The 25,558-nt window shown below is 40.5% G+C and overlaps 1 protein-coding gene across 1 annotated transcript in view; it reads left to right on the forward strand.

Annotated features, from left to right (window-relative positions):
- FTO (FTO alpha-ketoglutarate dependent dioxygenase) overlaps positions 1-25,558 on the forward strand; it is a 427,202-nt gene that overhangs the window by 148,210 nt on the left and 253,434 nt on the right. The window contains exon 5 of the mRNA XM_069549854.1: positions 19,364-19,443. Within this exon, the coding sequence (XP_069405955.1) occupies positions 19,364-19,443 (80 nt within the window). The remainder of the gene's footprint in view (positions 1-19,363; positions 19,444-25,558) is intronic.

Below are 25,558 nucleotides of genomic sequence, written 5' to 3' on the forward strand. Positions count from 1 at the left end.
AGTAAAGTCGTCTTAGTATCTGGTGCTTTTGTTTGCTGAAGACCCTGAGACTCAGGCCTGTCCTGTCTTCAGTGACTATTAGGGAGAGGTGTTAACCCAATCATGGTACCAATTTTGGGCTTTCTCCTTTTCGTCAGCGGGAAGATTGGAAGATCACGATGCAGGGAATTACTTTCTCACCGTGCGATTCAGTAGTGAGTTCTTACATCCTTCTCATGGCGGAGTCCTGCATCTGTTGCCCCCTGTCCTTTTGTTGTTCTCGTTCGGTCATTAGGTCGTGTCCAACTCTCTGCGACCCCAGGGACTGTAGCCTGCCAGGCTCCTCTCCTCCACTATCGCCTGGAGTTTGCTCAGATTCATGTCCATTGAGTTGGTGATGCTGTCTAACCATCTCATCCTCTGATCTAAGTAAGCTCCAACTCTCTTGCCTTCTGTTTGCTTGTTGCTTTCCAGTTTACAGATCAGTTTCACATAAGCCGTCCCATCAGTCTCCAGACAGCCTTGCTAGGGAGATGGTGCAGGGTATCAATCTGTTTTTAAGTAATTTGCCCAAGGTCACTCAGTTCGTGTGAGGCAGAACAGAGGGCAGTATGTGGTTGCATGTTTCTTATTTGGTGCTTTTCTTGCTCTCAAAGGGACCATTTAGGTTTGAACCCAATTCATGGAAGATCTCTAGGTGGGAATACTTTTAGGGGTAAGGTCATCTCTTCATATGCCCGGCTCCTGCTTGTCTCAGGATTTGAGTTTCTATCCTCAAGTCTTTGCCCCATCGTTGAGCATCATTTATAGGTAAAACAGATTCTTACTTCATTTTTTAAAATACCACCCAGATGTGGATATTTACCATGATATAAATAGGTTGTCATTTCAGCCAGTAAATCACTTTCCTTTTGGGTACTCTGTTTGAGTTTCTGTTAATATTTTGCATCTTTAAAAGTAATGGGAGTCAGAATAGTGCTATTTTAAATAGCTTTATTAACTTTCTATGTATGAAAGTAGTAAATGACTTTGTAAAGGTTCAGCTACTTTCCATTTATTTAGTAACATCTCATGTTTTCTGATTGAAAAAAGTAGTATATGCTCATTGTAGAGAAAAGAAACTCTGAAAAGTATAAAGTGAAATGAAGAAAATAAAAATCAGGTTCATGCCTGTTTTGGTGCTTTCCTTTTCAGACTTTTTCCAACGTGTACATAAATATGTACCTGGAATGGCAGTTGTTGGTGTCTTCATTACTAAGTCATGTCTGACTCTTCTGTGACCCTATGGACTGTAGCCCGCCAGGCTCCTCTGTCTGTGGGATTTCCCAGGCAAGAATAATGGACTGGGTTGCCATTTCCTACTCCAGGGCCTCTTCCTGACTCAGGGGTCGAACCTGTGTCTTCTGTCTTCTCAGGCGGATTCTTTACCACTGAGCCACCAGGGAAGCCCAGGAATAACAGTAGTATGTGAATAACAGCTATGTTTACTGTAGACTAATGACAAGTCAGGCCTTCTGTGAATCTTCTCAGTAACCCTGAGAAGTAGATACCAGCTCTGTTGAGAAAGAAGATCAGATTAGATCAATGTAGTGACTTAGCCATGGTTACACAGTGGGAAAGAATCATGGATTGAAACTTGTCACCTTAGCCCACCTGTGCTCTGATACCTGTGTCAGGCCGTCCGGACCCCGCACCTGGAGGCCCTCTGCACCCCTGTCCAGCACTGACCCCTGCTCTGGGCTTCTCTGCCTTCCTCAGTGTGATGCCTCTGCCTTACCTGAAGGCTTAAGACTCAGTTGTTCAGAAGGGCAGAAAAGAAGGTGATGATGGTGGTCTGTTTGCTTCTTTCTTTTCCAGTTCATTTTTTAAAAATTATTTATTCATTTATTTGTTTTTGGCTTGTTGCTCCCTGCGGGCTTTCTCTAGTTGTGGCGAGCAGGGGCTACTCTTCCTTGCAGTCCGTGGGCTTCTCACTGTGGCTTCTCTTGTTGGAGAGCCCCGGCTCTAGGGCGCATGAGCTTCAGTAGTTGGGGCTCCCAGGCTCTAAAGCATGGACTCAGTAGTTGTAGCCCATGGGCTTAGTTGCTCCGAAGCATGTGAGATCTTCCCAGATCAGAGATTGAACCAGTGTCCCCTGCATTGCAAGGGGAACTCTTAACTGCTAGACTACCAAAGAAGCCCTCCATTTCTTTTTAAAGTTATGTTTTTCTTGGCTCAGAAATTACATTAAAAATGAAAATATTAAATAATTGCATTGTCCTTTTAACTTACATATTATAATGAATATACATTTTTAGAATATACATTGCTTCCACTTAGCTGTTGTAGGTGATAAAGGAAGAGTAGTTATCATTTTATAGTAGCTGATATCTGCGACATAACATCTAGTTCTGATTTCCAAACTCCTGCCTTCAGATAAAGGTGAAATAACTGATAACTTAGTGAACTAGGCCAAGCATAGCACACTGCACCTCAAGTTTGTGCTTGGAATCTGTTTTCTTATTAAAATGTCATATTCGATTTCTAAAATGACTTGTCCCGCATCTTCTTTTAGGCTAAACAAAACAAAAATAAAAGCAACCATGGTCGAAAGCTCCTTTCCTCTTTACTTTTTAAAAGCCAAGGACTCTAAAGAACCCTGTCCCGGGATCCCTGCCCTGTGCTGATACCTGAAATCTGAACTTCATAGCACTTTTGAAAAGGAAACAGTTTAGCTCAATTTATAATAATATATTGGTCTGCAGAGGAAGTGCCGACCGAACCCTGCTGTCTCAAGTCAGTCCTCCAGGGGTGTCTGATGGGGAGCTTGTCGGGTGCCTGTAATAAATCCATGGCCTGTGGAGCTGAGTGAAGGCCCTGCTGGCAGTGCCTGAGGACACGCTTAACTGGGGTTGTCACGGTTTTACTTTTAAATTGGAATCTTTGCCCTAATCTCAGAGTTAGACATGACCAGATTTGCAAGCAGATTTACAATTTTCACTAATTTTTCCATCCAGGACTTCAAAACACACTTAGAGAAGAGGAAAAAAAAAAGTACACTCTGGTCTTTCTCAGAATGGGATGATTTACTTTGCCACAGATGTTTTCCATAGACTGAAGGCAACCAGGGAGTTAGGGACTTAAAAGGGGCTTAGAGACAAACTGTAGGTTTGTTTTTTGTGTGGAACCGATTATACAGTTCAAGGGACATCATCCAAATCATGTTCATTAAGCTGGAGCCAAGTGTAGAGGTGGGATGGTTCAGGACAAAGGTGAGTGCTAGGTAAACGTTTTGGACAAACCTCCTCCTCTCACCCCTTTGTTATTATTATTTTTCACATATGACTCTTCATGACTCTGTTCTTTCTGCTCTCTTTACTTTTATTTCCTTACATTCAACTACATCTCATTTTCACATGTTGTTATTGTACCAATTAGCTATTTCAGAGCTGCAGTTGCCAGGTAAAAATTGCATAACAAAAAAGAGAACAGCAATATAAATTGAAATGCACAGTATCTCCTTTTTGGGTTGGCGTTCCCTCACCAACAGTTTAGGGTGGAATAATAGAAAGGCCAGGTGACTTTTAGGTATAGGGTGGAATAATAGAAAGGTCAGGTGACTAGGTTCCCTCAGGTTCCCCTGTTGTCTGTGGGCTGTGCATTGTTAACACTGCTCTGAGCCTCTGGCTCCAGTGAAAAGCCGGTGCTTCATGACACTTGCTTCCCAGGGTTATTGTGAAGTCAAATAAAAAAGTATAGGGGACCTATTTGCAGGGCAGGAATAGAGACACAGATGCAGAGAGTAGACTTGTGGACACAACAGGGAAGGAGAGGCTGCGATGAATTGAGAAAGTAGCACTGAAATGTATACACTGCTGCTGCTGTTGCTGCTAAGTCGCTTCAGTGTCCGACCCTGTGCGCCCCATAGACGGCAGCCCACCAGGCTCCGTCCCTGGGATTCTCCAGGCAAGAACACTGGAGTGGGTTGCCATTTCCTTCTCCAATGCATGAAAGTGAGAAGTGAAAGTGAAGTCGCTCAGTCGTGTCCAACTCTTCGTGACGCCGTGGACTGCAGCCCACCAGGCTCCTCCGTCCATGGGGTTTTCCAGGCAAGAGTGCTGGAGTGGGTGCCATCGCCTTCTCCGGAAATGTATGCACTACCATGTGTAAGATAGATAGCTAGTGGGAAGTTGCTGTTTAGCACAGAGTCAGCTCAGTGCTCTGTGATGGCCTAGAGGGGTGGAAGCGAGACTCAAGACGGAGGGACACATGTATGCATTTGGCTGATTCACTTTGTTATATGGCAGAAGCCAATACAACATTGTAAAGCAGTTATTCTCCAATTAAAAAGAAATTTAAAAAGAAGTATAGAGACTTCCCTGGTGGTCTAGTGGTTAAGACTGAGTTTCCAATGCAGGGGACGTGGATTCAAGTCAATCCCTGGTTGGGGAACTAAGCTCTCACATGCTATGGGGCAACAACAACAACAACAAAAAATTAAAAGAAATTTAAAACATTTTTTAAAAAGAGAAAGTTTGTGGAAAGCGCTTTCTGAAATACAACTTGAACATGGGGACTCATTATGGAGATTGGGACCTGGGTCATGGTGTATTGGAGAACCAGTGACGGGGAGGGTGACAGAAGAGTGCTGAGTGCTGGGTTCTTACCCCACTCTGTGCCCTGAGCGTGGTCGGCTTTGCACCTAATCGTTCCATGCATATATTTCTGTAGCCACATAGAGGAACTACAAGCAAGGGAAATCGCCCCGATTGATTCTTGGGGCTGGGAAAAGTTGCCATCTGGCCATTGTTGAATCAGAGCTCTGTGGCAACCGCAGTCTTGCCTCAGTGGGGGTCGGGTTTACTCATAGAGCCTGACCTGTGGTTTTCTCCTTGATGAGGTTCACCTTCTCTGAAATATCTATGGCTTAGAACAGCAAGACCCGGTGCACTGTGAACGTTTGATGTGGTGTAACCTGAAAATGTGCCATGCGTCTATTTCGGGAGTCAACACGAGCAGTAGAGCTGGAGTTTGTAGCTCTGTGAGCAGGAAGAGCAGGGGCCTCTAGGAGTTTAAAAGTCTCTTGACTGAGGCTCTTCTGGGGCTTCATGTGGAGACCATGATAGCTTTGTAAATCCTCCAGGTGTCCGTCAGTCCTGCCCTGTCTTAGACCTTTTGTTCAAAGGAAAAGGCTTGTGTTATTTTTTCCTCTGACCCCTTTCCCTCCCTCCTCCAACCTCTGACTGACCAGCTGAAGTAAAAAAGACCTCTAATATATGGCTTAATCATAAATTCTAAATAATTATACTTTATTACCTCTCATGGGTCTTGAAATGTAGGTGCTACATTCTGCTTTCTGCCGAGGCAAGGGAATCATACAGAAACAGTAGTAAATTATAACTTCAGGCTGCAGTCGTAAGCTTGAGGAATTGCCATTTAAGTGGAAAGCGCTTGAACAGCCAAATGAGCACCTGTCATGTTTATTTTCACTCTGAAAAGCAGAAACGTGACAGGATAGTTTCAGCTGCTTGTCCAGTGTGAACTTGGCGTGTTCTCCTTCCCTGCTCAGCAACCGCAGTATCTGCTTCTTGCTATTCACTTTTTTTTTTTTTTGCAGGATTGAGGATGTGTCTCTCCTGAAACTTTTTGCTCTAAAATATGCCCCTAAATGCTGACATTTTCAAACTTGGGGTTTCTGACTTGATATCCCTGGTGGCTCAGATGGTAAGGAATCTGCTGCAATGCAGGAGACCCAGATTTGATCCCTGGGGAGGGAAGATCCCCTGGAGAAGGAAATGGCGGCCTACTCTAGTATTCTTGCCTGAGAAATCCCATGGACAGAGGAGCCTGGCGGGTTGCAGTCTATGGGATAGCAAAGAGTTGGGCACGACTCAGCAGCTAACACATACTTTACACACCAAGTTTTTTGGTGTTCGGACAAACTGGAGCGAGGACAAGGCTGGTGTCATAGGCTCTGAGGGTAGGAACCTGAGTGTATTCCTAGGTCCTTGGAAGGATCTGCCACTTTCTTATCATATCTAGTCTTTTTGTTTATTTCTGTAGTATTTCTGTTGTGAACGTTACTTGAAGTGTGTGTGATGAGTACCTCCTGAGGGCCAGGCACTGAGCTGGAGGTTTTGATACATTTTATTTATTTCTCATAACAAACCTGTGAGGTGTGTAATCGTCCCCTTCTAGTCACCTTTTTTTTTTTCCCCCCAGAAAAAGAAAATTGATGGGGATGGACTGCTAGTGGGCAGTATATGGTTTCTTTTAGGAGTATGAAAATACTCTCAAATTAGTTTTTGGTGATGCCTGTACAATTCTGTGAATGCACTAAAATGCAGTGAGTTGTATATTTTCAATGAGTGAACTATTTGATATGTGAATTGTGTCTCCGTAAAGCTCCATAAAGTGAAAATATTAGTTGCTCAGTCGTGTCTGACTCTTTGTGACCCCATAGACTGTAGCCCGCCAGGCTTCTCTGTCCATGGGATTCTCCAGGCAAGGATACTGGTGTGGGTTGCCATTTTCTGCTCCAGGGGATCTTCTCGACCCAGGGATCGAACCCAGGTCTCCTGCACTGCAGGCGGATTCTTTACCGCCTGAGCCACCAGCACCAGGAAGCAGGTATGTGAATTGTATCTCCGTAAAGCTCCATAAAACCCCTTTTTAAAAAGGAAATTGAGGCTCAGAGAGGTAAAATCACTTGCTCAAGGTGACATATTTAGTGAAGCTTATGTTTAAGTCCAGATTTTTCTGAGACCAAACCTATTCTTTCTTCTGTGGAACTGTGCTAGCTCTACTAATTATATCGTTGTGGAATCTTTTTCTTTAAAAATGTGGGAAAAAAGAATATTAGTTGACCAACTAATAGATGAATACACATATATTCTCACTGTTAAGGATTCAGATAATATGGAAGTGCGTAGAATAAAATGTGGAAGTACTCTTATCTTCTGTCTCTTCCTTTTATAAGCATTAACATAAATAGTTATGTAGATATATTTATGTTACAGCTGCTTTTTTAAAAAACACAAATGGGACAGTACAGTATTGTGTTAGTTGAGTACCTAGGCTTTGTTGGACTTACAAACTAATTGGCCTTAAGATTGTACTTTCAGAACAGAACTCATTTGTATGTAGGGGACTTATTGTGTGTTAGTATGTACATATGTGTATATGTGTGTGTGTGTGTATACTACTTAGTTTTTTTAACTTAATAATATGCCCTGGAGATTTTTTCATGTCAGTACCTCATCCATATTATTGTTGGTATTATAATAAAAATAATATATGTACTAGGAAGTAAAAATTTAAACAGTGGAGGTTGATCCAGAATGAAAAGGGAAAAACTCTTTGCCACCTACCCCCAAGTTCCATTTCTTAGATGTAAGTACTTTTCACTGTATTCACATTTTAGTCTTTAGGCGATTCTTTCCTGCTTAACTGTTAAAATATCCTTAATACTTCAATTTTTTCATTTAACAACTTTAAGGCCTATCAGTCTTTCATGAAGAAAAACTTTTGTCAGTTTATGTTTATTTTTAAGGGTTTTTTTTTCTCTTAATTGATCAACTTTATACCAAGACATAGATGCTCTCTCTTGACTTCTGGTATTTCAGCCATATCATTGCCTTCATATTTTTGAACTGTATGTTTGCAGGCTCATCTGTAATCTTGATAAGAGGACCATGCTTTCTCTGTATATTGACAGTGTACAGTGTGTATTACCAGTGCTTATGTGTGTGTTATTAATTGTAGAACCAAATGGGGTGACTGGACTCATACATAGAAGATCCCATCCACTGTAATCACTAAACTTACATCAGTTGAAAGAACATGTTGCAAATGTCAGGTCAAGTTTCAGACCTCATCAAAAGCTCAGGATCGTGCTCCATTATTTAGGTGGTTTTGTGTTTGAGCTGTGGCTTTCTTGCTGGTCAGTTCTCCCTCTCCCCCTGGAGTTCATCCCCGCCTTTCTCTGCTTTTACTGCCTGGAGAATCATGCTATGGTGCTGGCTGCTAATAGATGTTGTATCATACTACTTATTTAATGTTTTGATAAACACTGCCTTCTTCAAACCCATCTGACACTCTTATACTGAGATTGCTTCTCATTGCACTCCTAGGAGAATTCCGTTGTCACTCAGGTCCTGTGTCTTCGTTCTTTTTCTGGAATTTTCTAAAAATGCCTTCTGACTACTATATTTTAGATTCCCCAAAATGTGTACCCTCTCTAGGACCTACCATAGTACTTTGAACATGGTAGGTGCTTTAATAAATATTGAATCAATGAGTGAAATTCCTCTTCATTCATGGCAGTATGGGCAAAAGGAAATATTTATTCTATCCTTAAAAGCTCCTGGCTGGAAAAGGTTTTGAAGACCCCTGCCAAAACAGATGGCCATTCATCTTATATTCTGGGATCTCTAGAGACAGCTTTTAGAATCTTCCATGACAGTCGATTCCTTCAGTGACCCATGCTTTACTTCCTCATAACTAATCCAGATAACGATGTGGCATCATAGAATTTTCCAAATGACACAGTGTCTGGATCAATCTGTACATTCTCTTTCACATTTTTTTTAATAAGAACACCATCAAAGGTAAAAAAAAAAAAAGTGCCTATGTGTTTTTTTTTAAAGCTGAGGATGAATATATTACTATGAATTATGAAGACCTTTTAATCTCTTACGGTTCATTCAATCAGTCATGCGGTATTGAGATAATTCTCCATACGGATTGGGTAGGTGGACTGTTCCCCATTGAGTGGCAGTCTCTCTCTCTGTCTCTTTTTTAATACTTATTTATTTGCTTTTGTGGGATCTTTCTTTGCCTTGCTGGCTCTTCACTGCAGTGTTGGCTCTCTGGTTGTGGAGCTTGGGCTTCGTTGCCCCACAGCATGTGAGATCTTAGTTCCCTAGCCAGGGATTGAATGGAGTCCCCCACATTGGAAGGTGCATTCTTAACTACTGGACCACCAGGGAAGTCCCTGGCTGGCAGTCTTACTGTGCCCTCTTTGGCTATTGTGTTATCTCTACAGCATAATTCATAAAAGTGCAGGCTATGGGGAGGAATTTTTCAGGCTTTTGATTGCATATACTGTGTGTGCTCTTTGCTCCTTCTGTAAAAACAGTGGGAGAATGACCATGGATGAAACCTTTAAAAAAATGTATTTATTTAGTTGATTTTTATTGACTGAGCTCAGGACTAGACCAGGAATGAATCTGCCTTTCTTGAATCAGTCAGTTCCTGCAGCAGATTTCAAGCAGATTATGTCCTCATTGGGCTTCCTTGGTGGCTCAGTGGTAAAGAATCCGCCTGCAATGCAGGAGATGAAGGAGACTCAAGTTCGATCCCTGGGTGGGGGAAATGTCCTGGAGAAGGAAATGGCAACCCTCTCGAGTATTCTTGCCTAGAGAATCCCATGGACAGAGGAGCCTGGCAGGCTACAGTCCCTGGGGTTGCAAGAGTTGGACATGATTTGGCGACTAAGCCACCACCACTGTCGTGGTGGTACTATACCCCCATTAAACTGTCTCTGTGGGATAATTCTTCTAGGCCCAATAAACATTTCAACTTTTGTTTTTTGGACACAGTTCGAGGCTTTCGGGATCTTAGTTCTCTAATGATTTCTAGCCATGGCATCAAAAGTGCCAGGAAATTTCCTACAAATTTTAAAAAGTTACAAATTATTGTCACTTATTATAGCGACTTTGTCCTAAAACCGATCCTGGCATAACTCTTTCCCCTTACATTTTCATATTGTTCCCTCCACCTTGTTATATTTTCTCCTTCATTCTAGGTACACATATAACTCACCTGTTTAGGGTTGACATTAAAAAAATTTAATAGCCACAATGACAGTGACACCAGCTATTCAGTGTGATTGCCATAACTCTCTTTCCTCTCCAGACTGTAGCAATTGATATAGAAGTCTTACCTAGGGAGCTAAGGTTTTTCAGAGCCACTATTAAATATATTTTTGTACTGTACACAGCACTTAGTGCCTTGTACAGGATAGGAACTTGCCAAGTATCTGGAGAGAACAGCCTTATTTCCTCCCTAAGTATTAGCCAGAAACCTTATCTTGAGTTTCTGTGGGGGCTCAGATGGTAAAGAATCTGCCTGCAGTGCAGGAGACCAGGGTTCAATCCCTGGGTCAGGAAGATGCCCTTGAGAAGGGAATGGCAACACACTCCAGTATTCATGCCTGGAGAATTACATGGACAGAAGAGCCTGGTAGGCTGTAGTCCTTGGAGTCACAAAGAGTTGAACATGACTGAGCAACTAACACTTTTGCTTTTTTTTAAAAAAAAAACACTATCTTCAATTGCCAATGGAAAATCAGATATTGAAATAGGAGTGACTAAAGAAAGTAGTCAAAAGGTATTTGAAGGAACAGAACTGAAAAGTTTAAGTGGCTTCAGTTTCATTCATTCGCTTTACTTGGAAGTTCTGGGGCCTGGAGTTCACTGGAGCAGTGGCTTTGTATATTCAAAGTGGGAAGAGAAGAGACTTCATTCAAGTTTTCGGTTAACCTAACCTTCTCATCTCTCCATTCTCATGATCCCCTCTGCCCTTCTGTCTCATGGGAAGAGTTGCTACCAGGATGAGAAAAGGCAGCCCTTCCTAAAGTGGGATTAAAGTTCCTTTTGCTGATTTAGAAATCAAGAATGAATGATTAACCTCAAGAATGTATTCTCTTCTCAGCCCAACAATAAACTAAACATTCCATAAGAGTTAATCTCAGAAAACAAAGAAGGAGAAAGGTGTGTACCCTGAGGTCATCTTCACCTCTGTACCTGTTTCTATGAAAGAGGTTTCAGTCCCCTGGAAAATTATACTGCAAAAGATGTATAAAACGGACCAAAGCTCTTATTGCCCTTACTGATTGCAGTGTTCTTTCATTTCTGTTTGGGGAATGAATATCTCTTTTCTGAGGACCTCTTCATTGAGCATTCCCTTTTGCATTTAAAAAAATTGTCATGCTTCCTGTTTTATTTTCTGTTGTTAAGTACAAAAGTAATAATGTATGCTATCCAGTCAAAGATGCTGTGAAGGACTTCTCTGGAGGTTCCATGGTTAAGGATCCACCTTTCAGTGCAGGGGACATGGGTTCCATCCCTGGTCCAGGAAAATCCCACATTCTGCAGGGCACCTAAGCCCCTGTGCCGCAACTGCGAAGCCTGCGCTCCAGAGCCCGTGAGCCACAACTGCTAAATCCATGAGCTGAAGCTACTTAACTCTGCACCCTAGAGCCCGTGCTCTGCAGCAGAGAAGCCGCCGCAGTGAGTAGCCCATGCACTGCAACTAGAGAAAGCCTGTGTGCAGCGGTGAAGACCCACCCCGCCAAATTCAAATACATAGATAAACTCCCCCAAAACAAACTATCAATTTTAAGATGTGCTCTAAATTCAGAGATGCTAAAAATGAAATGTTAGAATTGATGCATACTATAAAGAATTTGTAAACTGTAAGGAAGTGTAAATTGGATAACAGAAATACATCATATAATATGACCACACAGAGACAGAAACATTCATGACTATTTGATGTGATTCCTTCTAGCATTTTTTTCCTATACCTGAGAAAATGTTTTCCTAAGTATGGGAAAATTAATATCAGATTATATGATATTAGATATAATTTTAATATGATATTAATATCATACTAGATATAATGTTTAGAAAATTAATATATTAGATATGTTTGGGAATACCAGACCACCTTACCTGTCTCCCAAGAATCCTGTATGTAAGTCAAGAAGCAACAGTTAGAACTGGACGTGGAACACCTGACTGGTTCAAAATTGAAAAGGGAGTGCATTAAGCCTGTATATTGTCACCTTCCTTATTTAACTTATATGCAGAGTACATCATGTGAAATGCCAGGCTGAATGAATCGCAAACTGGAATCAAGATTGCTGGGAGAAATATTAACAATCTCAGATATGCAGATGATGCCACTCTAATGGCAGAGAGCGAAGTGGAACTTAAGAGCTTCTTGATGAAGGTGGAAGAGGAGAGTGAAAAAGCTGGCTTAAAGCTCAGCATTCAAAAAACTGAGATCATGGCATCTGGTCCCATCACTTCATGGCAAATAGGTGGGAAACAATGGAAACAGCAACACTCTTTATTTTCTTGGACTCCAAAATCACTGCAGATGGTGACTGCAGCCATGAAATTAAAAGACGCTTGCTCCTTGAAAGGAAAGTTATCAAACCTAGACAGTGTATTAAAAAGCAGAGACATCACTTTGCTGGCAAAGGTGAACATGGTCAAAGCTAAAGTTTTTCCAGTAGTCATGTATGGATGTGAGAGTTGGACCATAAAGAAGGCTGAGTGTTGAATAATTGATGCCTTCTATTTGTGATGCTAGCAAAGACACTTGAGAGTCCCTTGGACTGCAAGGAGATCAAACCAGTCAATCCTAAAGGAAATCAAGCTTGAATATTCATTGGAAGGACTGATGCTGAAGCTGAAGCTCCAGTACTTTAGCCACCTGATGTGAAGAGCCTACTCGTTAGGAAAGATCTTGATGCTAGGAAAGATTGAAGGCAAGAGGAGAAGGGAACAACAGAGGATGAGATGGTTGGATGGTATTACCAACTCAATGGATATGGGTTTGAGCAAACTCCAGGACATAGTGAAGGATAGGGAAGCCTGGTGTGCTACAGTCCATGGGGTCACAGAGTTGGAAGCAACTGAGCAACAGCAACAACAACAATAATGTTTTATATCTTGTTTTTTTCTGAATAGTTTTATGTCTTTTTTCTCCAATACTTGTATATCTTGAATATTTTTCCTTGTTAAATATTCCTCAAAAATGTGATTTTTAAAAAATGGCTTAAATAGGAGTCCTCTACTTTTGTCATGCCGTTTATTACCAGTGCCTTGGTATCAAATATATCTCTCTGGTGAACATCTTTGTACCTAATCTTTGTCTGCACCTATAGTTATTCCTCTAGGAAGAGTTACTAGAAGTGAGCCACCTGAGTAAGGATGAGAGTGTTGATATGTAAAGACTGTACATATTGAATGGTTAGACTGTTCTTCAGAGTGTTCTCAGTTTACCTTCTACCTACAGCATATGAAATGTGTTTATCAGTTCCTTTTACCAATCTACCTATTGCACCCTAGGCAACACCAGGCATTACAATTTAAAAATGTTTTCCCCAGTTTAATAGGTGAAAATAACATGTTATTGTTTTAAAGTACGCTTCATTGTTGATGATGTTGAACACTTCCCATGTTTCATGGCCATTTGTATTCTTCTTTCTATTACTATTTATTAGCTGATCATCTTTTGCCCATTTTTCTGTTGACATGTTATTGACATGCATCTTGATGCTTACTTTATTCAGCTCTTCTGTTCTTTTACTGGGCATTGAAAAAAAAACATACTCTTAAATTTTTGACTTAGATTTTTTTAAACAATTCTTTAAAAAAAAAATTTGTTTTTTAAATTTTTTGACCCTGCTGCACAGCATGTGGGATCTTAGTTCCTGAACCAGGGATCAAACCCATGCTCCTTGCATTGGAAGCCTAAGGTCTTAACCACTGGCCCACCAGGGAAGTCCCTAAAATAAATTTTAATATAGAAAATTTTTTAGATGACGTGCACTTACTTTCATTTATTATTAATTATGTTGTTATTTAGTCACTAAGTCACTCTTTGTGACCCCATGAACTGTAGTCCACCAGACTCCTCTGTCCATGGGGTTTTCCTGGCAGGAACACCTGAATGGGTTGCCATTCCCTTCTCCAGGGAATCTTCCCGACCCAGGGATTGAACTGGGGTCTCCTACAGTGGCAGGCAGATTCTTTACCATTGAGCCACTGTGGAAGCTCACTAATTATACTAGCATTGAATTAAATAGCCATATTAAAATTATGTAACAACTTTTATGTTCACTGATAGTCTGCTTATATTGTGGTTTTAATTATTTTGATTGCCATCTTGTCAGCTAAAGTACAGGTTCTAACTGTTTAATGAAGGCTAATGATAGGGAAATGGTGGTAGTGTGTTTTCTGAGTCTGCATTATTTGAGTGTGACTTACTATACCTACATGTATTCATATCTCCTTTAATGGCTATAGGAATCTTGAGTAAGGAGGTTTCCACCTTAAAGCTCTATAGATATTGTTCCCTTGACCTCTAATATTTGATGTTAAGGAGATACCTGAAATCATCTTCATTTTGATCCTATTATAGCAAGTTGTGCTTTTTCTTTGGACATTTTTCATATTTTATATTTAATTTTTGAATGGAAAATGTTTATGCACTTGGTTAGCCACTTTGTACTACAGACTCAGGCCTTTTTACAACTTCGGAAAGTATTCTTCTGTTATTTCTTTGCTTATTCTTTCATTGCTCTGTTTTCTGCTTTCTAAGATTCCTGTTCTATCCCTTTTGGCTTAATCTGCCCCTCATCTCTTATCATTTTCTGTCACTAATTTTTGTTTTTCCTCCGAGTTCTGGGAGAATTTCTCGAGTTCCCATTCACTCAGGTAATTTGATTTTTCTGCAGCATGCATTCTGTTGTGTAGCCAAGCTCTTATTGTTTTAAATGAAGCCATACTTACTAAAAAAACAAATCAGCTCCAAGCAGCCTTTCTGATTTCATGCTGTTCCAGCTTCATGATTACTTTGCCCCATTTTTACAGGTGCAGTGCCTTCTTGAATCAAGCAGCTTCTTGAAAAATTGAGACTTTTATGAAAATTTTTTCTGACCATTTGAGTAACACTGTTTCAGAAGAGGCAGTTTCTGTCAAACTGGTTCCTTTCCTTAGAACTATAGTAATTTTGCCCGAGTCTAGTAATTTTTTCCTTGTCTGTTTTTCCTTATAGAAAGAAGACTAGCACCAGCTAAGAGGCAACTTGGTGTTAAGATTGGTTCTATGAAAATTTAGTATAGGTTCCTGGCTAAATACTTCACCTGAAGGAGGAAGGAAGGAAATGTATCTTTGCAGGGTCAGATGAAAGACTTGATAAACTGGAGGGCACTGAATAACTTGTTTTTGTCTTTGGGTGATATGGATGCTCACAGTATGAGCAAACACTGGCAGCTTTTGGACTGGGCATCGAACCCTTACCCCCTGCCTTGGAAGGGGAGATCTTAACCACTGGACTGCCAGGGAAGTCCTGGTGTCTTTTTCTAATTGAAGTGTAATTGATTTATAGTACAATGCTACCTTTCTTTAATCTCATTCCACTTCTATTGTATCCAGCAGAGTTCCTTGTAAGTTCCTTGCATATTGAGCACCTTTCCTTGATATTGAGCACTGAAAGCAATCTTCATTCTTTTGATATTTCTTAGATCGTCTCATTGAGAATCTAGGAACGGGGTAGGTAGAGGTCTGAGTCTCTACTGTCGTCTCATCAGGGATACTCCCCTCCCCCCTTTCATTGGCTATTAAATTCTGAAAATGTTCTCAGTCATGGATGTCCCCACATCTAGGAAAAATAAGGTCATAAATATTAAGATTGAGGGATGAGAATGGACAGGTGAGTAAGAATGAAAAGCTTCAGTGATTGTGTGAAACTGGGAAGATTGGATTTCAGTATTGGGCTTATTTAGCTCTGGAGTGCCTTTAGCAAAGCTCCTGATTGTTACTTTAAGAAATTTGGGGATGCAATAGCCCCTGGTGACACACTGGACAACAAAACCAAGAAAATAAGGGCTGGGTTAAATTTAGGGTGACCAGCTGTCCCAGTCTGTCTGGGTGGGGGAGAGAATCTCAGGATTCGGGACTTCCATATTAAAGCCAAGAAAGTACTGGGCATGAACTGATCACCCTAGCGTAAATTATGCCTTTGCATCTGTGGTCTCTTATATATGAAATGAGATTTCATGCTACAGTGAATGTCCAGAGTTCTCTCCTTCCACTGATAGAGCACACAGCATTTAGCCTGCAAAGAGTGAGAGCTCTTTTTCCATTTGTTTTGTTGAATAAATTCTACAAACTCTGATTGCTCCTGAGTATAGTCAGTTTTTTAGCTATTTTCTAAGATAACTCTGGCAAATAGGCATTCTTTGATGTTTTCTTTCTAAAAATTATTAGGATTAGTCTTTAAAGCTAGGGACATCTTTTGTATATCCTTTGGGATGTACAATCCATGAGATTTGAGCCACATTCATAGATTTAGAGTTTTAGACAAATTAGAAGTCCTACAGTGAAAATACAGGGTTCTTTCTAAAAGTCGTAAAGGATTAGAAACATTTGGGAGCAATTTCAAAAGAGTTGTTTGATTAGAGAGTTGCCAAGGATTTAAATAAAGGTCCACACCCTGGACTATTACTTCTAATGTTGTGTTTGCCACTTGGCCTGCCCTTTTAAGTGCCTTTGAGTTGTCCCTCAGTGGAACAAAAGCTCTTAAGAAATCTGTCCGTTAAGATGATTTTCTCCCTCCATTCGAAGAGTTGACTCATTGGAAAAGACTCTGATGCTGGGAGGGATTGGGGGCAGGAGGAAAAGCGGACGACAGAGGATGAGATGGCTGGATGGCATCACCGACTCGATGGATGTGAGTGTGAGTGAACTCTGGGAGTTGGTGATGGACAGGGAGGCCTGGTGTGCTGCAATTCATGGGGTCGCAAAGAGTCAGACACGACTGAGCGACTGAACTGAACTGAACTGAACTGAGCTGTGATATCTTCAGAGCCCACTGTTAATAGCTGGGGAGCAATGAGGCTTTTATTTGGATAGGTGAGAATGGCATCTATATATTTCTTAGAAATTGTTTCAATCCTTTATGGGCATCTGGCCTCGGGAAGCTCCTCCAGCCCCTGCTTTTTGTTTTTGTTTGGCTTTGAATGCCCCTTCAGACAAAATAGTTCAGATCAACTAGAAATTCTCAGGTGTGTCCTTAACTGAAATCCTCAGAGGGCAAATTGAAGAGAGAAGTGTCATCCAGTCCTCTTCAGGTCTTAAGCCACACTTAAAAATTTTTTTTTTAATTTAATTTTAATTTTTTAAATTGGAGGATAATTGCTTTACAATATGTTAGTTTCTACTGTACAGCAAAGTGAATCAGTTTATCAGTTATATATATATATATATTCCTTTCCCATTTAGGTCACCACTAAGCATTGAGTAGAATTCCTTATGCTGTCTGGTAGGTTCTCATTAGTTATCTATTGTACCGTATGTCTTTTATTTCTGTTACTTTTTGGGTGAATGCTGGTTATGGCCAATTTTATTTATTGGTGTCTGATTTTGTTATACTCTTTTAAGTAGTGTTGGACTTTGCTCTAGTGAGTAATTAAATTTGGAATAAGTTGGATTCTTTTGAGGCTTGCTTTTAAGCTTTTAGGTGGGTCTTGGGCAGCCTTTAATATAGGGCTTGTTTAACCTTTCTACTAAGATTATGCTTTTGTAAACTCTTATCTGGGCCTTGCCAGGCAGCGCAGTGGTGAAGAATCCACCTGCAAATACAGAAGATGCAAGAGACACCAGTTAGTTCCCTGGGTTGAAAAGATCCCCCGGAGTAGGAAATGGCAATCCGCTCTAGTATTCTTGCCTGGAGAATCCCATGGACAGAGGAGCCTGGTGGGCTGCAGTCCATGGGGTCGCGAAGAGTTGGTCATGACTGAGCGACTGAGGACACAAACACAAAGACTCTATCTATTATTGTCTCAGGTAGTTGGAGCCATTCTGGCCACTGAGAACACAGTGTTCCTGGCCTAATGTGAGTCTGAGGTTTCTGGAGCTTCTTTTCCTACAACTTTCTGGAGTTTCTTTCCCTGCCTGGGGCAAGTTTTCATTCACATATGCACAGTTCAGTGTGGAGTCAGACTGGAAGAAACCCTTCTGCGGATGTCTCCTTGATCTCTCCCTGCGCAAGCTCTTCTGTTGCAGTATTCTGCCTTACAAATCTCTGCTCCCTGGTCTTCCTACTTTTTGTCTTCACAACTCAGCAGGAAGGAGAGCTGAACACTCAGAATTCTGACTTCTGCCTGCCTACTCTGTGGCTTTGAAACTGTTTCCAGCTAGAAAGCCAGGCACTTGTAGGACTCACCTGTTTAATTTCTCTTGTGTTTGGGGTTATATCATGCTCTGTCTTCCTGTGTTTTATAGCTGTATAAGGCAAGAAGGTCAACCTTGTCATCATTCTCAGTGCTCAGTCACTTAGTCGTGTCTGCCTCTTTGCGACCCCATGGACTGTAGCCCACCAGGCTCCTCTGTCCATGGGATTTTCCAGGCAAAATACTGGAGTGGGTTGCCATTTCCTCCCCCAGAGGATCTTCCCCACCCAGGGATTGAACCTGTGTTGCCTGTGTCTCCTGCGTTGGTTGATGAATTCTTTGCCACCTGGGAAGCCCATCCTTGTCATGGCTACTCCCTAATGTCCGTAAAAAAATGTCCTGCCATTGGCATTTTGTGTTTCCTCTCTTAAGTTTAGAGGAAATTTTATAGGTTGTTTTTGCTGACATGTAGTTGGTCTTTGCCTCCTAATTTAAATCATTGTCTTTCTTGGTATCTTCCTAAGAAGTCTTTGTTGCTTATGTAGGAAGTCACATGTTGCCAGGGACAGTCTGGTTCTCTTCTTATTAACAGGAATAGAAGCAATGCTCCAAGCAGAGGTGATACAGATTTTTGCCTCACATGTGGCATCATTTCATAGAATACACAAGAACTTGGCCATTGATTTTTCTCCCATTGCATGTGGTTTCAGGCATATTCTTTAGCTGATGAATTCACCACCTACTCCATTCTTGGGTCATGAATCTGTAGGCTTGAATTCTGTTCTGAGAGCCAAAGCGTTGCGACGTGCTGAGTTGGTTGGTTTGCTGCCTGGAAAATTGTTAGGGCAAAATTGATACTTTGATTCGGGAGGGAAAGAGGCAGATTTTCAGATGAAAGATGTTCAATTCCAAATAATACAAAAGAATTTTGGCTTATTCATAAAGCATGAGTAGAATTAGATGTATAATGAAAAAGAGAAAGAAGTTCAACCCATAAATAGTGGTGAGTGGGTATCATAAGACTACAGGTAAGTAAGGTAACCATATAGCCTATTGGCTCAGTACAGTGCTGGTTTACGCCTGTTGTCGTAAAGTAATTATTAATCACATCCCCTTTCTCTATTGAAAGTGTCATGCTTTTTGATGGCTTTACACCACAATGGTTTTATACCATATGACTGTATATATATATACATATATATATGCACACATATATGTATATCTATCTATATCTATTTATCTCTCTATATAAAGTCATCCTACTTGGAAAAAATAGTTTAGATTATACAAAGTAATTGTTATATTTTTGGTTCTTGTCATTCTTCTTGAATGATGGATTTACTGTTTACTTTGTAATTTAAATACTATTTAGTGACTGCTAAGTGCGTGGTGGATGCTTTTTTCCTTTAATTTTTGGTATTTTTCCTGCAGATGATCTCAATGCCACCCACCAACACTGTGTTTTGGCTGGTTTACCACCTCGCTTTAGTTCCACCCACCGAGTGGCAGAGGTAAGTGTAAATAAAAATGTGACTCAAACTTAACTGGATGTGACAGAAGTGGTTGCATGAGCAATTTATCATAGAACTTTGGAAGACTATTTGATAGGAAAATTGCTTCCATCTAACTAGGCATTAGCCTCTGTTTACTTGCTTTTTGAGCTTTGAGTTGTGTTGAATCCAGTTGTTAAAAAGTGTCTTCACAGCCTGGGCTAAGTCTGTTTTGCTTCCTCCGAGTTGTGTTTCTTGGAAAACATGCCTGCAAGAGGGGCCCTTGGCAGGTGTTGCTGGTTGGAGGTTTTCTAAAGTGTTCGTACCTGTCAAGGTCAAGGTCAAGGTGGTGACTGGAATGAAATTGGGTAGATCTGTGTGCTTGTGCATGTGTTAGTTGTAACTGGGCTCAGAGGGTTGAGAATTTACATTCCCATTAACTTTTGGGTCAGGCTTCTGGGCGTGTGAATGTAAATAAAGAGACACTTACAGTGGTGCCAGGGAATTTCTGAACTCCCCAGTCGGGTTCTAACCCATGCTTGACTGCTGAATTCTGCCACCACTTGCAGTGGCTGATAGTCAGCTGATTAGACTAGTTCCGAATAGAAAGGTAAGATGAGGGAAGCCCTTAGGAGTCACCTGGGGTGTTGTGTGTGCTTACTTAGGAAGAGTTGTAGACAGCAGGGAGGATGATCATGAAAAGTTGACCTCGTATCCAGACTTATTATCTGTGCTTTGCTTTTGTAGCTTGACTTTTCACCATACTGCAGGGGGACCAGTGTGAGAAAGTTGGGCAGAAGGGATAAAATAAAGTATTAAGGAAACACCGACATACAACCTTTCTAGTCCTGATACTGTAGTCCATAAGGCAATGTCATGTGTGCTGGTAATTAAGTAGCTTTCCTGGTAGACTGGTCAAGCTGCTCGGTGGCTGAGAAGGCATGTGTCTGTTTAAGTCAAGATGCCAGCAAGCCCATCAAGCATTCCCTCCTCCCCCCCTTTCTCCTTATCTCCCTTTCTTATTTCTTCCATTCAGTCATTCATCTAAATATTCGAGGGCCTGTTCTGTGTCCAGCAGCACCAAAGTCTTGAGAGACAGAGAGAGAGCCATCAGCTTGACGGGTATGCCCACTAGTTTTGCTGAACTAGCTTTTCAGTTTGAGAGGCAAATATTAAATAGACAAACACACAAATAATTTATCTTAGAGACCTAAAAGTAAGTTCTATTAGAAAAGAAGACAGGAAGAAAGGAAGGAAGGGAGGGAGGAGGCAAGGGACAAAGGAAAGGAGGGAAGAGGAAGGAAGGTGAAGGGAGGAGTGAAGGAAGGCAAAAAGAAGTGAGCAAGCAGTTATCGAGCATCTTACGTGTGCTTTGTGTTGTGCAAAAAAGATTTCATTTTTGCATAATACAAGATGGTATAGACATCTGTTTTTCTAGTCAGAACTTTTCAAGAATTCTTTTGAGTGTGTGGCTACTTACACATATCTTTGCATCTTTCCTAATTCAATCTGGGAGAGTGAACAAGGTGATTAGTGCTGTGCTGAGAGGGCTAGTGTAAAATGATGAATAAGAAGTTTGGGAAAATGTATTTGATAAGGATAACAATCATATCTAATTCAGAGTGTTCTTATGAGGATTAAATGAGTTAATATGTGTAAGTGTTTTAGAACAGTGGCTGATACAGAGTATGCCTGCAAAGAATGTTAGCTGCTATACATACATATTAAATCGCTCCTACCTCCACTACTGCTGTTGCTACTGCTATTACTACTACTATTACTATTACTGCCTTTTTCAATTATCCTGATGAAAAGCTAGTGGGAGACAGGAACAACCAAAACTCTGTGTGGAAGGCGATACTGTCTCCGTTGATACACTGGAATGAACACAGTAAAACAAGAGAATTTTATGTCATCAACAAATCTTAATTGGAAGAGTTGCTATTGACTGAAAGCTACTACTCAGAAGAAGGGAAGTGATTTTAGTTCTATCATCCATTGTGCAAACTTCTGTGGAGCTTTCCAGTGTTCAAGGTATTCTTTTAGACACTTGTGAATAGCAGTAGTTGACACGTGTGGTGTCTTTAAGATGCTTCCCGTCTAAGAGGAGGTAAAGTACAGAATAGAGAGTAGCAAAACAGCGTAAGACTTCATGAGTGACCTGACAGGTAGATGTGTAAGACTTGAATGTGTAGGGATTAGGGAATTTTAGGACAGTTGAGGTCAGCTAATGGGATGAGGACTTAGGTAGAAATATTGTGATTGGTTTGGGATGGGGATACAAGGGGAATATTGAATGGCTCAACTTGGACTGAATCCAAGGATTGCCAGAAAAGGAGTGTTAGCAGATAAAGGCTGATTCCTGAATGGGACCAGATTGTGAAAGATCTTGGATATTAGGTGTGTTTGGAGTTGGTGATGGACAGGGAGGCCTGGCTTGCTGCAATTCATGGGGTTGCAGAGTCGGACACGACTGAGTGACTGAACTGAACTGAACTGAACTGAAACTTAAATTAGGGGATTTCCTGGTGGCTCAGACAGTAATGAATCTGCCTGCAATTCAGGAGACCCAAGTTCAGTTCCTGGGTCAGAAAGATCTCCTGGAAAAGGGAATGGCAACCCACTCCAGTATTGTTGCCTGGAGAATTCCATGGACAGAAAAACCTGGCAGGCCACAGTCAGTGGGGTCACAAAGAGTCGGACTTGACTGAGCAACTAACACTCTCGCTTTCACAAACTTAAGTTGGTTGGTGAACTGAAAGTCACTCAGTCGTGTCCGACTCTTGAGACCCCATGGACTGTAGCCGGCCAGGCTTCTCTGTCCATAGGATTCTCCAGGCAAGAATACTGGAGGGGGTTGCCATTTCCTTCTCCAAAATTGGTTGGTAGATGGGGGTTATCAATGATTTATTTATTGCAGTATTGACATATTGGAGATATCTTTTGGAAGATGAAAATGATAAAGACATCAATTAAACCTATTAGTCTGAACTAAAGTAGTGGCAACAGGAGGAAAGAAGAAATTTCCTTGACTAACGTAGGAAATGTAGTGACAGACTTGGCAACTGAATGCAGTGGAGGAGGGAATGTAGGAGTGAATGAGTGGGCAAATGAATGAATGGGTGAAGAAGCGAATGAATGAACACACTAACCATCTCTTTACTGTGCTTGTCGTGTGCCAGGCTCTTGGGTGACTCTGAGGTTGCAAGTCTGGGTGATTTGGAAATGACGTTACTGTAAGCAGGTAGTTCTAAGACACTAGGGAAAGAATATAGTTCACTTTCAAACAGTCTGAGTTAGAGCTGCCAAGTGGAGAGGTCCAGCAGACAAATGGAAATTTGGGATTAAAACTTGTAAGAGATCAGGGCATCTTTCCTTCCCCACCTCCTACAATAAATACGTACTCCGAAGTTCCCAAAAGGAGCCCTTTAAGACTGCGTTTTTAAAGGACTCCTCTGGTCTTACTTCCTTTTTTCCTAGATGACCAACTTTGCTAAAGTGGCAGTGCTATAAAAGTGTCCTGAGGTTTAGCTTTCTCTGTTTAGTTATAGCTGTTTATTTGTGTCTTCTAGTTTTAGGGAAAATTTTGAGCATTACTTTATTTATTAAAAAAAAAAAGAAGAAGAAATGGAGATGTACAGTGATGCTCTTAGGAGAAAAATATAATCCCAAACCTGCATCTTTTATCTCTACTTTAGTTGAAGCTTATGATATTTTACTGATTAGATACATACAATGTGAATGATGTGACTATCCTGCTTTCTATATTGTAGATATGGTCAGCACACGCTATGGTCTGTGGGCCAGCCAGCTGTTTTTATAAATAAAGTTTTATTGGAACCCAGCCATGCTTATGTATTGTTTATGGCTGCTTTGGAGCTACAATGGCAGAGCTGAGTAGTTGAACACAGACCTTATGACCTGCAAGCCTAAAATATCTACTATCTGTCCTTTTTTTAAGAAAAAGTTTGCTCACTCTGTTTTGCATGATCCTCTATATACAGGCTTCAAAAATTATCTTAAAGTTAAATGTAGTCTTTTTTAAAAAAATTATCATTTTAAGGTTAACTTTTTACTTCTACCAAAAGTCGAAAATGATAATATTCAATGCTGGTGAAGTTACAGTGAAACTGTACATTAATGCACTTCTGTTAGTTTTTCTAATCGGCATACTTTTTGGAAAGCTATATTGGGATATGTCTAAAGCACCATGAATATTTTTATGGTATGGTAGAGATATTGAGTAATATTTTTGATCTCAAACCTAGGCAAAAATTCAAAAGAAGAATATATAAAAAACTATTTGCCTGGCATGATTACTAGTAGTGAAAAGATGGATAAAACCTTAACACCTTTATATTACATGACTCACTAATTAAATTGTCAATATCATCACCTCATTGAGCAGCATTGCAAATGGTAGTTTGGAATACTTACGTACAAACAGTGAAAAACAGCATATACAGTGCTATGTATATATTGATTACAGCTGTGTGTGGATGAAGAATCACACTCAATGAAAATAAAATAGGATAATGTGGCAGGATTATGTTTTTATCTTATTTAAAACTTTTAATTTCATCTTACTGTTTTCAGTACCAGAAGAGGGAAAAGATTTTTTTCCCCATCACTACAGTTGACATTGCTGTTTCCTTAAATATATATGGAGAAAATCCATGCAACTTTATAGCCTTACTTGTTCTACAAATGACCTTTCCCTCATGCAGTATTAAATTTGACCTCTTTTGTGTGCCAAACAAAATGATTTGCTATTTTCTGCCTATTCACAATGTGTAGGAAGCAGATTGTTTTAAGGAAATGATGTTCTGAAATTCATTTTAGTTACTCAGAAGAAATCTATTCAGATTTTGGTTACAAAAATGTGATTAGGTTATGTCTGATGACTCTTAATCTTTATTTGATTTTAGTTTTTTTTTTCTGGTTGTGATAGAATGTTCTTGGGATTCAACACAGAATATTGGTTTTTTTCTAAATTTAAATTTTATGTATAATTATATTTTGAATAGGTAGTTACTCAAATGGTTCAAAACTCAAAAAGTATCTGAATTGTACAGTTGATATAAGCCTCTCCTCACCCAACCAGCTCCTCTTCCCCAGAGGCAACCAATATTATCAGATATTTTTTATCCTTTCAGCGATATTTAATAAATATATAAGCAAACACATATGTATTTAATGATAATTTTTAAAAAATCTTACATAACTAGTAGCCTGCACACTATTCTGCACTTTTTGTTTTGCTTTATTTTAGTTAACCTTGATGAATAATTACTTATCAGTATGTGATTCTTAGAGTGGGAAATTTTTTTAAAAGACATGATGCCCAAAGCATAAGCTATCAAAGAAAAAACAGATGATTTGGACTTTGTCAAAGTTAAAACTGTGATGCTTCAAAGATTCAGTTCAGTTCAGTTCATTTGCTCAGTCGTGTCCGACTCTTTGCGACCCCATGAATCGCAGCACGCCAGGCCTCCCTGTCCATCACCAACTCCCAGAGTTCATTCAGACTCACGTCCATCGAGTCCGTGATGCCATCCAGCCATCTCATCCTCTGTCGTCCCCTTCTCCTCCTGCCCCCAATCCCTCCCAGCATCAGAGTCTTTTCCAATGAGTCAACTCTTCGCATGAGGTGGCCAAAGTACTGGAGTTTCAGCTTTAGCATCATTCCTTCCAAAGAAATCCCAGGGCTGATCTCCTTCAGAATGGACTGGTTGGATCTCCTTGCAGTCCAAGGGACTCTCAAGAGTCTTCTCCAACACCACAGTTGAAAGGCATCAATTCTTCGGCACTCAGCTTTCTTCACAGTCCAACTCTCACATCCATACATGACCACAGGAAAAACCATAGCCTTGACTAGACAGACCTTTGTTGGCAAAGTAATGTCTCTGCTTTTCAACAGGCTATCTAGGTTGGTCATAACTTTTCTTCCAAGGAGTAAGCATCTTTTAATTTGAACAGTATGAAAAGGCTTCAAGGGTTACCATCAAGAAAGTTAAAAACACAACCCACAGAATGGGAGAAAATATTTGTAAATATATTATAAATATATATATGTCATATATCTCACAAGGTGCCCATTTTTAGAATACGTAAAGAACTCTTACAAGTCAGTGAT

Source organism: Ovis canadensis, chromosome 14, assembly GCF_042477335.2.
Source record: "Ovis canadensis isolate MfBH-ARS-UI-01 breed Bighorn chromosome 14, ARS-UI_OviCan_v2, whole genome shotgun sequence".
NCBI lineage: Eukaryota > Metazoa > Chordata > Mammalia > Artiodactyla > Bovidae > Ovis > Ovis canadensis.